Genomic DNA, 12,651 nt, shown 5'->3' with positions numbered 1-12,651 from the left:
AGGTGAATTACTAGTTTCACTACACAGTTAAGTGTTAAATCATATTTGGCATCATTTTGTTTATAGCTTACATCTTAAAGCCACAATGTTTTCAGAAATAATATTTCATAAAAATAAAAAAAAACTAGCCAAAGTATGTGTTTAGTGACTTGGACATTTTCCTTCCCCAATGAAATGTCAAATGCATCGATTACAAAAACATGCAAGTGCTGTGTAAATTATAGTTGTAGTTAACTAGCTGTATTAAACGTGATTCCCAAATATTTAAAATGCTAAGTAGCTCTGGAGCACATCCCTCCCACTTGACCACTTTACATCTCAAAGTAAATTTGTTTCTTCCTTGTAATTGTTTTAAATGGTAATTGTGCTCCGAACAGTTCCCTCAATAAGCACACAACCCTGGATAGAACCTTTGAAACAATTAGCATACAACCCTGGATAGAACCAGAACCTAAATAAAACAATTGGAAGCAGCGTTTCCTAACATTTGAGCCAAGCCCTCCCTCCACATTTTAAATTTGATCTTTGTGAAATAATGGCCGATGTAAAAAATGTTCCTGAAAATATGAAAAACAGAACCAAAGCCGTTTTAAGTAGAGGTGGCCAGCCTAACGAGATGTTTAATATGGCACAAATTTTTTTCCTAACGTAGTGCTGCAAACGTAGCACAAGGTGGCGCCATCACCAGGGTTTGTTGGGCAGTACGCGAGGCATGAGGACACCATCACAAGTGGGCTCACGCATGTATGAACAGCCAAGAGGCACAAATACTTGAACAGGCTCGCAAACGGCCAGGCTTGAAGACGAAATGTGGCTTCGCGAAGACCTTTTAAAGTCCATATGGCACGCTTTCACTGCCCTGGACGTGGACCAGCGTGGGAAAGTGTCTAAGTCGCAGTTAAAGGTGAGTGCCATTGCTGCTTGTCCTCACATTCCATTCAGTTATCTTTAATTTGTTGTACATGTCACGTTTGCTAACATCAGACCCACTAATAGAAGTATTGACCATAGAGAAAAATTAGGAAAAAAAGAGTTGATTTAAACATTAATAAAAGCTTATTATGAGCAATGAGAAACAAATGAACAGATGGGGTTTTATTTTCTGTAGTTTTCTAACATAATGAGCTTATTTGTCCAAATCAGTCACCAGTTGTAGTCGCAATTTAATAACTAAATAAAGGAATTGATTAGTATTAGTAGTTTTCATTTGAAACAAGTTTGGCGAACTAGCAACCCTTAGAAAGTAAAATTAAAAAGAATCACTCTTTGACACCAACTTCACAAAAATTGACATTTAGTCTGCTATAGACAAATGTCTAACATCACATTTAAAAACGAAAAAAAAAACGTTGATATCAATTTCCACTGTTGGAAAAAAATGCGGCAGTTATCTAATATTTTTAGATTATAATTATAATATTTGTATTCTATCAATTATTTCATTGGTTGAGAAAAAGGGGAAAATGTTGATTATTGTTTTCCAAAGTAAAATCAGATGTTTGCTAATGCCTTATTTTGATTCAACACCCAAAATCAGTTTTCATTGAGGACTACAGAAATGATCAGAGCTAGGCATTTGACCCTTTTTTGCCGGTCTGGCCGCGACCCTCCACCCTTGACCTGGGTACCCTTCCGGCCCCGTTCCGCTCCCCGCTCAAAAAAAAAAACCGTGCATGACGCCGCCGCGGGAAAGATGCTAACGGCAGAGGTTTATTCAAAGATGATTAGCTGGCTAATTTGTTATTCAAACCCACTGTGGACATGCTTCAAACGCGTACTTACCAAACCGCACGTGCTTACATCCATTGCGAGCCCCGGGGTTGGTTTTGTCGTATTGTATAATTATTTGGGTCCAACAGACAGCATTAAGTCGCAGCCAACAAGTTACTTATTTATTTTCCACACGTCCCCTCCTTCACACTTCCCGGCCTTCAAAATAAAAGCATGTTTGCTACGGCATATTTCCGGAAGTAGGGAAGACGCCAGAAGAAGTGCATGAACTCCACCTTGATGTGCCAGCGTCATCCTTGAGAGCTGCGCACAATTTGACGATACTCGTGGATACTGGATACAAGTTGTTTTGAAACAGTTTCGTTCCAAGTTGGGAGGCGTCGCTTTAAAAAGACAGCGACAACAATGGATATCGTGCCTGCTACAACCATAAAATGACTTGATGATGCATTTAATTTCATTGCGAAAATGATCTGGAAGGTGGCGGCTAAGGGGGAACGTGGGCGAGTAACTTCTTTATACACACATACGTGACATCAAATCAAAAAGGAATACATTCTTTAGCACAATATAAATAAATAAATGTATACTCACAAAACAATATTGCAGCATTTTAGAAAAACAAATACAAAATATTATATGCGATGCCCAAATTAATATAAAAAAATGAAACTATCAATTGGCAACTAAATCAATCATGTGTTACAGTAGCACATACCAGACAATCGAAATCAATAAAATTGTGAGCTTTTGGGGCGCTTGTTGACATAATTCCCCCATAGATAAAACAGTCGACTTCCGGGTTGCCGCTTGCTCCTGTGTTTGATAACAACACGACACACACGCAGTTCGAGAGTTGCGCGGGACAATCTCAGCGGTCCACCAACTGTTTCTCATTAATTTTTCTGACACACTTTACATTAAAATATACTCACAACAGAATTTTAATAAACAAAATACCTTTATTCGAAACTCGAGCAGCGAGAAATAATCTTTTTAGTCGATGAAGTCATTGCCATAGCGCAATAAAAGTGATATCCGTAAAAATGACTGCTCTCGTATATCCGGGTAGTCCCAATTTTAAGCGCAGTCCAGAAAACCAAGCGGCGTTTGAGCAACAAGTCGCCCCCAAGAAGCAATAAATGTATTTGTCAGAACAACACCAATGTAAATGATTGTGTGTGCGTGTGTTTGAAAGGCGCTGAGGCGCTGTTTGTGTGAGTTGAAGCCAATGCTTGTTTTTTCAATTGATACTGTATACCGTTTATAGATAGGCTAGTACATATTCTTATTTTTTAAAGGAAAAAAAATCATTGTGAAGCTAATTGCGTGAATCAGAAATACAGTTTAGAGATTGCGGATGTCGTTAAAAAAAAAAGCAGCGCGGTTTTGTTTTTACATTCAAACACTGTAGACATTGGTGGGAGATTGTCTTAAATCAACTGTTGTAGAATGTCCTGTGGGATACTTTGTGGGTTATCTCTGAACATGTTTGCATACCATCCACAATGCCATCAACTGTCAACTGTATGACTGTTGATGTGAAACATTTGCCCTGTATCACGATCCTAATTTGTTGTTCGAAACCCTTGTATCATTCTAACTGCTTGAGAAACAACATTCAATTCCCCTAAATACTTCCGTACAAAAGCTTTTCTGAGAACGGTGTCATCGCTTGGTCAGTCATGCTTGTAAATGTCCTCCCTTTTTTTTTTTGCATTTGTATAACCTAATACACATTTGTACTCTTGGCACTTTTGTTCACCCAGAGGAATATGTTATGTGCTCTTTTTTTTAGGTGCTGTCTCATAGCCTGTGCACCGTCATGAAGATCCCCCATGACCCCTTGGCTCTTGAGGAACATTTTAAAGATGATGATAAAGGGCCTCTCTCCAACCAGGGCTATATGCCCTACCTCAATAGGTTCATTCTTGATAAGGTGGGACAGCTCTGAGTGAATTCTGCCTGTTTTAAGAGGTGGTCTGCGTCATGCAAGCCAGCTTGTGCTTAGCCAACATCACATACTGCTTATCCATTGACGAGTATGTATTTGTGACCATGACGACCAGGTGCGGCGCTAATGGTGGCTGCACTTTGAGCCCTGAATCTAAAATAGAGAGCGTCAGCTTCAATGCCTAGGCGAGCCCCCACAAAGACGGCATGGATTGTGTTTTCCCCCATGGAGGCAGCACTTCATCTCTAAACTGCAGAATTACGCTTGTCGATTACTTTGGAGATACGTGTATGCGGGCACATTGCCACGCACGGGGGGCGGGGATATTATGTAACAGTGGGACAGAAATTTAGAACAGCTTTGCAGACACATTTTAATAAATAGGCAAGTAATTAAAGATGTATTTAATTTTATACATGATAACCGGGCAGGCAATGACAGACAACTGTTTGTGTACAAGTAATTGAAAATAAGTGTAGTCAGACACGCCGATAATTCAAACTGGGTTAACTTCGGTGAATATTTATTTACATTTTCAGTTCAAGTTATCAGAGATTTTGCTGAGCCTGGTTTATCATTCTCTTCAATTCTAATAGAAAAAGGAAAGCACAGTTACGAGTGTATCCTTTTATCGATTCATTTTCTCTACTGTGTATCCTCGTTTGACAACTAAGGCTACAATAAATAAGTTGTATGTAAGATATGGCTAAAAGTTTGGTTCTCTATTCTTCACACGTTTGAGGCGAAATGAGTGAAGTGCCATAGTTTCTCTGTTTGTACTTGGAAGCTGTTTACTTGCTTCTCTCTGCTGGGCTCTGACTTGAATTAAAATGAGGCCTTGAATTACAATGGCTAGTTGCACAAACAAACACTGGACACTTCATTAGGTACACTTGCACAGTTGCAAGAGTTGTCGGTGTCTCGACAGATGCTCACTTTTCGTTGACAGTGTATGTATGTCACAAAATGTTTGTTTTAGGTGTCTTACAGTAATGCGGAATTGCACTCCATCATACCGAGTGGCGTTTGTAATATTTTCCATTTGATCAAAACAGAGCGTTATCGACTTTCGAAAGGCATCGTTGCGAAACGATATTGCTAACATTGTGTGGGTGTAATTACTGAATGCTGCTTTTTCAAGCGCAGGTCCAAGCGGACTTTGATGTGCTGGAGTTCAACAGGATGTGCTGGACTCTGTGTCACAAGAAAAACATCTGCACTAACAATCTACTCATCTCAACCTACGATGCGTTTAAAATCTGGTGCATTTTCAACTTCCTGTCCGAAGACAAGTACCCGCTTGTCATTGTGACCGAGGAGGTGAGCGGACCTTGCTTTTATCCGTTTCCTCTGTCTTACCGCGCGCGTTTGTGTTTCAGCTCTGAGAGTTGTTTCTGTGTCTTGAGATGGAGTACTTCCTGCAAAAGCTGACCGAGGCAATGGCCGGCGGGTGGAGTGAGGAGAGTCTTTCCGATGCCAAGCTGCGGCTGAGCGGGAGACGCTTCCTGAATGTGTGGGAGATGATCCAACTGGTGGGAACGGGCGCCTTCAGCAAGGGCATGGACCTGCAAAGTCTTTCGATGGGCATCAACGACGTCTTCCAGGAGCTCATACTGGACGTGCTCAAGCAGGTTGGTACGCAATCACAGTTATCTTCCATCGATCTGATGCAGTGGTTCTCAGATTGGTTAATCCAGGTGCCGCCTCTAAAAATACTTGGCATCTGTTTTCTGAGTTTGGTCACGTGACTTTCGCAAGCCGAGACGCGATTGGTCATTACCTGAGCCCTGAGCAACTGTGCTGTCGCTTTCGGTTGACAGCAAGTGGCAAAATGGCCCCCTCCTGAGGTGAAAAAAAAAAAAAAAAAAAAAAGGTTCGATTTTGTATACAGTATATTCGTTTTTCCATATTCAACGACTGCAATGTTGATCAGAGTGCCGTGTTTAGTAGACTAGATAAATGTTCTCGGTTGAACCTGCCTGCCCTGGCGGAACATTTGCAGTCCATGGTGGACTCCTGGGAGAAGCGCAATATTGTCTGTTTGACGATTCTTTCCATTGAGGATATTGATCATGGCTACATAATTGGGATTCTGATTGTCTCCTTCCGTAGACCTTTGATTCTTGATCAGAACTCTCCCTGGTCATTTCCACGGCAACGTGTTTAGGTCATCAGACGGCTGAGACGATGGGTCAAGAGTAGAGTAAGAATGAAGGCCACAGGCTTACACGTGTCGACATAAGTCCTCCAATTGTGTTGAAATTAATGTTATTTTATTATGTTGCTACGACCCGTGGTGTTTTTTTTATCCCAAATCCCACACTGGAGCCCCCTAAATAGGGAGGTGCTTTATTTTACCCCCACTTCTCCACCCTCCTGTTTCGCTTTTTCTCATCTAAGGAATCGCGGTGCCGTCAGTCCTCCCGATGCTGTTCTCCCCCCGGTAGTTGTCATTGTCTTTTTTTGTTCCTTGTGCGGCTTGAAACAGAAAAACCAATTCCGTTGCTCTGTGCTTGTGACGTGCAATGACAATAAAATTCATTTCCCGCGGTAAAGTGCGATTTTCATTCAGAATTAAGATGTAAGGTGAGAGAATGGCACCTCTGTGTTTGCGCCCATTGAGTTCTGCAAAACTGGTCGTCCTTCATTTTGTTGAGATTCCAAAACAAGTTTTCAATAACTTTGGATGTTCTGATGTAATAATTATAAAATGATACAAATAAATGTGTCACATTTCCCCAAAGTGACCCCAATGCTGGTTGTGTATTTAAAGGGCTACATGATGAAAAAAGGCCATAAGAGGAAGAACTGGACCGAGCGCTGGTTTGTGTTGCGACCCACCTCGATGTCGTACTACATTTGCGAGGATCTTGTTGATATGAAAGGTCACATCATTCTGGACCAAAACTGTTGCGTGGAGGTAAATTATCATCGGCACATCACCTATTTTACTTTGTGCAGTGGCAAGCGGCAGATCCTGTAAAAAATATTGCTGTTTTTTTTTTGTTTTTTTTTCATCCTAATAATTATTTCTACAATTGTGACGTTACAGTGGTGGCATTAAGAAGTGGACGATACAGAAATAATGTTCTCCCCTAAAGTCTCTCCCAGACAGAGAAACAAAGAAATGTCTGTTCGTCATCAAGTGCCCCGATAAAAGCTTTGAGATCAGCGCGTCCGATAAAAAGAAGAAGCTGGAATGGATTCAAGGTAGGTGTCGGTTTCCCGCCGCTCTGCCTCTGAATATTTGACTGGACCTCGGCGTCCCTTTCTCGCCTGTCAGCTGTTCAAAGCTGCATCCAGCTGCTGAGGTTGGGGCTGCCGTCGCCTCACCGCGAGGCCAGGCTGAGGCGCCGCGAGCTCCGGCACAGGCAGCAGGAGAAGGAGGACGACCTGGCCGAGAGGATGAAGCAGCTCCAGGCGGCCAATGACAGCAACCAGATGCAGCTGGACGCCATGAGGAAGGTGCCGCTTTCATGACGCACTCACCAAGAAATAGAAGCGAGTCACAAATTCCTTTCGGAACTGGGGAGAGCATGAGTGTCACTCACAAGGGAATAAGTGTGGTGGGAGTGCTGCACCGAAAACACTGTAGTGTACATATTTTTTTTATTTTTTAGTCTAGTTATGCCCTTCATACACAATCCTAGAGAAAAATTCTGGTGGGGAACATCTTATTTGGCTCAGTTAAGTCGTTCTCAATCCATGTCCAGCAAATATATTACAACCGTGGTTTTTGCACCACATACCACCTAAAAAAAAAAACACTTAGCTCTATAACCGTGCCCGACAAACGTTAAATAAAATACATTAAAGTAGTAGGCCTTATTGTTCATTAAATTCAAGAAATTGTATCGTAATATTCCTACCGAGTGTATTTCTTCATTTAAGCCACTGCGGTATTATGCAAGTTTTAACACATTCAAATCTTTTAAAGATAGGGAAAAAAAAAAAGAATTCAACGATTCAATCAAAACTGTGTTTCCCATGAACATAAATAAAAATTGCTTCCCCCCCAAAAATTCAAACAGTTAAAGAGCACATGTGGATGTATTGCGCTTAAAAGTGAAATACAACTGACATGTACTTAAAGATGTATTGCACTGAATTTTTCAAAACAAAAAAGTTGAAACAGGCTCCATGCATAACTATACGTTTCATTTGCGTGAATGAGGTCAATTTCATTTGTTTCAATTCCGTTATAATGCCCGCAATATATTTGTGAATCACATGACATCGAATCTCTTATCGTTTACGTCTGCTTTATTCGATTCGATCACGGGCGTTATCTCAAGGCAGATTCCATTTCAAGCAGTCCAGGACTACACAGAGCACACACACACACACGCACACACACATACACTAAAAAGGGAAATGAAACCTCGTACGCAAATATCATCTTGTAGCATAGACACCTGCATCTTTCAGCATATTGGTCATGTGCCTCGTCGCCATGGCCACAGTCGATGTTCAAATGTGACAACTTATCGCTCACTGATCTGCGTATTCTTTTTATGGAGTGCCATTCACCACAACAACTATGCTGCACTCGAGTACCCCGCACGTGGCCTGATGTGATTGTTTGCTGATAGAAAATGGAGGCGGTCGCAGCTGAGGCAGCCACAGAAGAAGAGAGGAGGAAGAAGACTCAGTTGGATCTGCAGGATCGCTTCAGACTTGACCTGGAAAGAGAGAAAATGGTGGAACACACTGAGCCGGTTTATTTATGTGCTGCTCCTGCCATCACTCATGTGCGGCTCTGTTCTTCCAGGAAGGACACGCGCAAACATGATGTTGACTCATCTGCGCGCGCGTGTCAGATTCATGAGCTCTCATTTATCAGAGGCAAAGATTTAGATGGATCCTGTGCCTGAGGTCTATAAAAGCAGCCCGTTTATGGCAGGAGTGAAACTCAAGTCATTCTAGGGCTGTAACTAACAATTATTTTAATCATCAATTAATGTATTGAGTATTCGGTTGATGAATCAGCTAAAAAAAAAAAAAAAAAGAAAAGTGCTCATTTCCTTCCATTTATTCAAAAAACAGGACATGATTTCAAATTCCCTGTGCAGAAAATGCGCCAACATAAACTGACGGTGATTCAGTTGGTGGTTTGGTCCGTAACATCCTTCAGAAAATCACCCAAAGTGTTGATCATTGTTTTCTAAAATAAAAGCGGACGTTTGCAAATGTTTTATTTGGGAGAAAGCGTTAGCTGAACTGCTTGGTTGAAACGCTGAAATCCCGAGGGTTTGGGCAATCTGAAGTTAAAGTCTCTGAACAATACATTAATTATAACAATAATTATTCATTATTTGATGATTGATTAGTCGTTGATTAATCGTTGTACCGCTAATCTGTTCCATGGTGACATTTTTTTCTTAGGGAATAATACAGTGAATGAATTCGTTTCAAGCTCAAACCGTCACTGTCATTAAAACTTCAACGCTCTATCTAATGATTTCAGTAATATAAGCTTTAGACACGTTTAAAGAGACGTATAATACAAGTAAATAAAATAAAAAATGAAGTAAAACTCCTTTCAAAGACACCGGACAGACACAAATTAAAGAACGGAATGTTTGCAGAGTGATACTGCCACTTTGTGGCATTTTGTATGTACTGTATTGCTAAAAATAATGAAGCCTTGTACAACTGTGCTCAATATAATAGCTTTTTTTTTTTGCTTCAGTTTGATGGACATTGTGAGCACGTTGGCCACCAGGGGGCAGTGTAATTCAGTTACACTCCTCAGGACGTGGTCGTTCTTTGCAGAGGATAAAGAATATGTTGTTGGTACCGCTATATTATCTGGGCACATCATTTGTGTCCAAAAGTATGTTTCCTAGCGACACCAATGCTATTTGTTACCCCGTCTATGGCATTTGACATTGTTCGGTAGCATTGAGATAAATGTCCTTTCCTAAGGCAAAGCAATGAAGTTGTTGTAAATGCACAACTTGTGCTTATTAGTTTTTCAAACAGCTTCCAGCCTTTTTTAAAAAAAAAAAAAAAAAAATATTTTCTGCAGGGTCTTGCTGCGAAGTGAGTTGAGTTCACTGCTACCACACTGTAAAAACAACTTGTATTTTAAAAACAGTCATTTAAGTTGGATAAAAAAAACGTCAAAATAGAAATGAATGATATTTATAGCAACAATGTGAGTTAACACAAGGAAGTTGTTTGCTCCAAATCAATTAGCTGAGTTGTTTTAACTTCTATCTTTACATTGGGGTTCAATACAAGGCTTTGTAAGCTATTCAGTCTTTTTCTTATGAAGTTGGTCGAGCTGGAGGCAAATACAAGCCTCCGAAATGCATAACCAGGACCCACACAGCACTAGTATTATCGTGCGTGTGTGTGTTTGCTTGTGCAGGTGCGTCAGCAGATGGAGGAGCAGGTGGCCCAGAAGTCCAGTGAACTAGAACAGTACCTGCAGCGTGTCCGCGAAATGGAGGACATGCACCGTCAACTGGAGGAGGCCTTGGAGGACGAGAAGCAGGCCAAGCGGGATGAAGAGGCCGTGCGCAAACTGCAGGCCAGGTCTCACGAGCGCGCGCGCGCACGCACGCACGCACGCACGCACGCACACCTGTCATGACGAAAGAGTGTACGAGCGCATTGCCATAACAGGCTGCTGGAGGAGGAGGCAGCCAAGAGGGCGGAGCTGGAGCGCCTCCACCTGCAGCAGAAGCGGGCGCTCTGCCAAACGCAGGCGGAGAAGCAGGAGCTGGAGACCGAGCGGCTGGCCAAGGAGCGACAGCTGCAGGCCGCCATGCTGCAGCTGGAGAGGGTGGAGACGCGGCGACACGGTGCGCTGCAGAAGTACGAGGTCAGCGCACGGGCACAAGCTAGCAGGATTGTGGTGGCGCAATACAGGGGTCGGGGAATCCCAAATGGTTCAGCCTTAATTAAGGTCATATTTACTGGACTATAAGATACAGCCGATACTTTTTTCACACGATTTGAACCAAATGATCCGGCTTCCTTGTGGATTTTTACGGGCTAACGAGCTTCATGGCGCTCATACTGTGTTTTCACCTGCCCTTGGTTGTGCGCGTTTACGAGTACGCAGGAGGGTCCCGTTTCTACGAGGGGTTGGTCTCACATGAGTAGCAACAGCTCCGAGATATACGTGGCCCCCGGGCCAGCGACGTGCAGTTTTTTACGTGAGGCCAACCCTTCTCTCATAGAACTAATAAATAATTTTGGGGGAGAGATATGAGACAATTTCGGTTAAGATTTTCTTTTGACAACATTAGTGTTGCAAAAAAGCAAATCCATTATTGTATCATGGGAGAAATAATTTTATGTCGGTCGTTTAATTCAAGAAGAAAGGCTTACCGTATGTATTATATAAATTCGCCACTCACAGAGTAAATGATTACATGTGTCACAGTCCACCAACCAATCACAGTCTTCCATGACGGCCAATCATCTGTCAGCCACAGTCAGCTAACTACACCCGACCACCAAGGCTTTGTCGATCAAATTGTTCGACATTCATTCATGAACGACGCTACGACAACATCTCGTGAATTCCCTCTGCCTCAATTGCAGCTCCGAGCACAAAGTCCACTTGAGCGCATTTGTTTGCCTGTCCCCGTGGCTGTTGGGAGTTCCCCATCCTGCTCTCTGCGAATTGTGGATTAAAACAACAATTAAGTGTGGGAATTGATTTTAAGAAATTTGAACCATCAAAATGAGTCTTCTGATAGGAATTAGGTAGCAATTGTTATTTTCACTCCATTTTCATGAATCTACATATCTGAGTTTTACTTTCTAAATTGAACTACTGACAGAAATGAACTTCTCTACCAAATTTGAATTTAGTGAGGCAGTTGTGACATGACTGCTAAATCTTAGGCTCCCTGTCACTCATCGGCCTTTTGACTCATCATCACTTTTCTCCCCATGACGGCGTCACTGTACATACTTGATACACACCTGCGACTCATATCACACAGGAGGCATCGAGAAATCTGGAGCGAGCCACTAACAAGACCAAGAAGTGGAAAGAGCAAGTGGCCAAACATCAAGGACTGGTGCGTCTCATCCAGCCAGGTACAAAATGTCTTTTATCACCACCCTCACACTGAAGTCCGTATTTCACTGAGCGGAGAAGGTTTGTGAGTGTTGGTGATTTCTAATTATTAGTTGCTGTTAACCTAAAACAACTCAATCTCAACTAGTACAACCTGACAACATATGAACTACATGACACGCAACTCCTCCCGGGAACAATAAGATAACATTAACATGAAAAGAGGAGTTAGGAACATTGTGATTATTGTTATTGTTTTTTTTTTACTGATTTTTTTTTTTGCATATGTGATTAGCACTTTGTCACCGTCTTCTTCAAAGACGCAACTGTGTGGTCTTGTAGGCCACAAGGGTCCCCAGCGGGTGACCAACTGGGGGCCGGCTTCGGTGACCGACGTGGAGCTTGAGCTGAGAAAGAAGTTCTGGCAGGAGAGCAAAAACCACCAAGGTCAAAGTCCATGAAGAAACAATGAGAGCATCCTTTAACACTTGGCCCTTTTCTCTCTTCAAACACATTACATTTGTTGATTACTTACAGTGTGGTACCTTGACTCCCGTCAACTGCCAGACAGACTGAATGGTTCACAGTATAGGACTGGATTGACTCAATTTTCTCATTTATCAAGTCCAACATGTGATGGTCTGTCATTTTACTAAAAAAATAAAAAAAAGAGATTAAAAACTAATTGTTCCTGCTGTACATCTGTCTCCACGAATCTATTGACCGTGAGTGTCCACTAGGTGACAGCATAATACCATCTTAGTTTGTCTGTCATGACACGTGTCAAACGTTAAATGGAAAGTTGTATTGTACTTGTACTTGTATTGTAGTCACCTTCATGGCCAAAGTACAGCTTCGTATGATTTAGGTCATTATTTTTAGAGGATGATTGTTTTTTTTGTTTTTTTTTTTGCATCTACAC

The 12,651-nt window shown here is 41.9% G+C and overlaps 1 protein-coding gene across 3 annotated transcripts; it reads left to right on the top strand.

Annotated features, from left to right (window-relative positions):
- The first annotated feature begins 711 nt into the window (after positions 1–711).
- Positions 712–12,414, top strand: swap70a (switching B cell complex subunit SWAP70a). 3 transcript variants are annotated; one of them, XM_086026424.1, is made up of 12 exons: positions 712–904; positions 3,530–3,670; positions 4,832–5,005; positions 5,092–5,316; positions 6,459–6,605; positions 6,787–6,895; positions 6,969–7,150; positions 8,278–8,385; positions 10,062–10,228; positions 10,319–10,517; positions 11,653–11,749; positions 12,072–12,414. In XM_086026424.1, the coding sequence occupies exons 1-12, from the start codon at positions 809–811 to the stop codon at positions 12,188–12,190; spliced, it is 1,764 nt and encodes a 587-aa protein (XP_085882550.1). In that variant the 5' UTR covers positions 712–808; the 3' UTR covers positions 12,191–12,414. The 3 variants fall into 3 exon arrangements, with proteins under 3 accessions (XP_085882550.1, XP_085882551.1, XP_085882553.1); XM_086026425.1 differs by having other exon boundaries at positions 12,050–12,414; XM_086026427.1 differs by having other exon boundaries at positions 12,025–12,169.
- The last annotated feature ends 237 nt before the right edge of the window (positions 12,415–12,651 follow it).

The sequence above is a fragment of the Filicampus tigris genome, chromosome 3 (assembly GCF_054856515.1).
Source record: "Filicampus tigris isolate MCC_2025a chromosome 3, RoL_Ftig_1.0, whole genome shotgun sequence".
Taxonomy (NCBI): Eukaryota; Metazoa; Chordata; class Actinopteri; order Syngnathiformes; family Syngnathidae; genus Filicampus; species Filicampus tigris.
This window is presented reverse-complemented; position numbering and strand designations above follow the sequence as displayed.

What these genes read in the sequence shown, in the direction of transcription:
- swap70a (XM_086026424.1), top strand. Translation starts at nt 809, where the DNA reads ATGTGGCTTCGCGAAGACCTTTTAAAGTCCATATGGCACGCTTTCACT. An exon ending in ACCAAAACTGTTGCGTGGAG is followed by an intron (nt 6,606 to 6,786) that starts GTAAATTATCAT and finishes TCTCCCCTAAAG; the next exon opens with TCTCTCCCAGACAGAGAAAC. An exon ending in GGTGCGTCTCATCCAGCCAG is followed by an intron (nt 11,750 to 12,071) that starts GTACAAAATGTC and finishes GTGGTCTTGTAG; the next exon opens with GCCACAAGGGTCCCCAGCGG.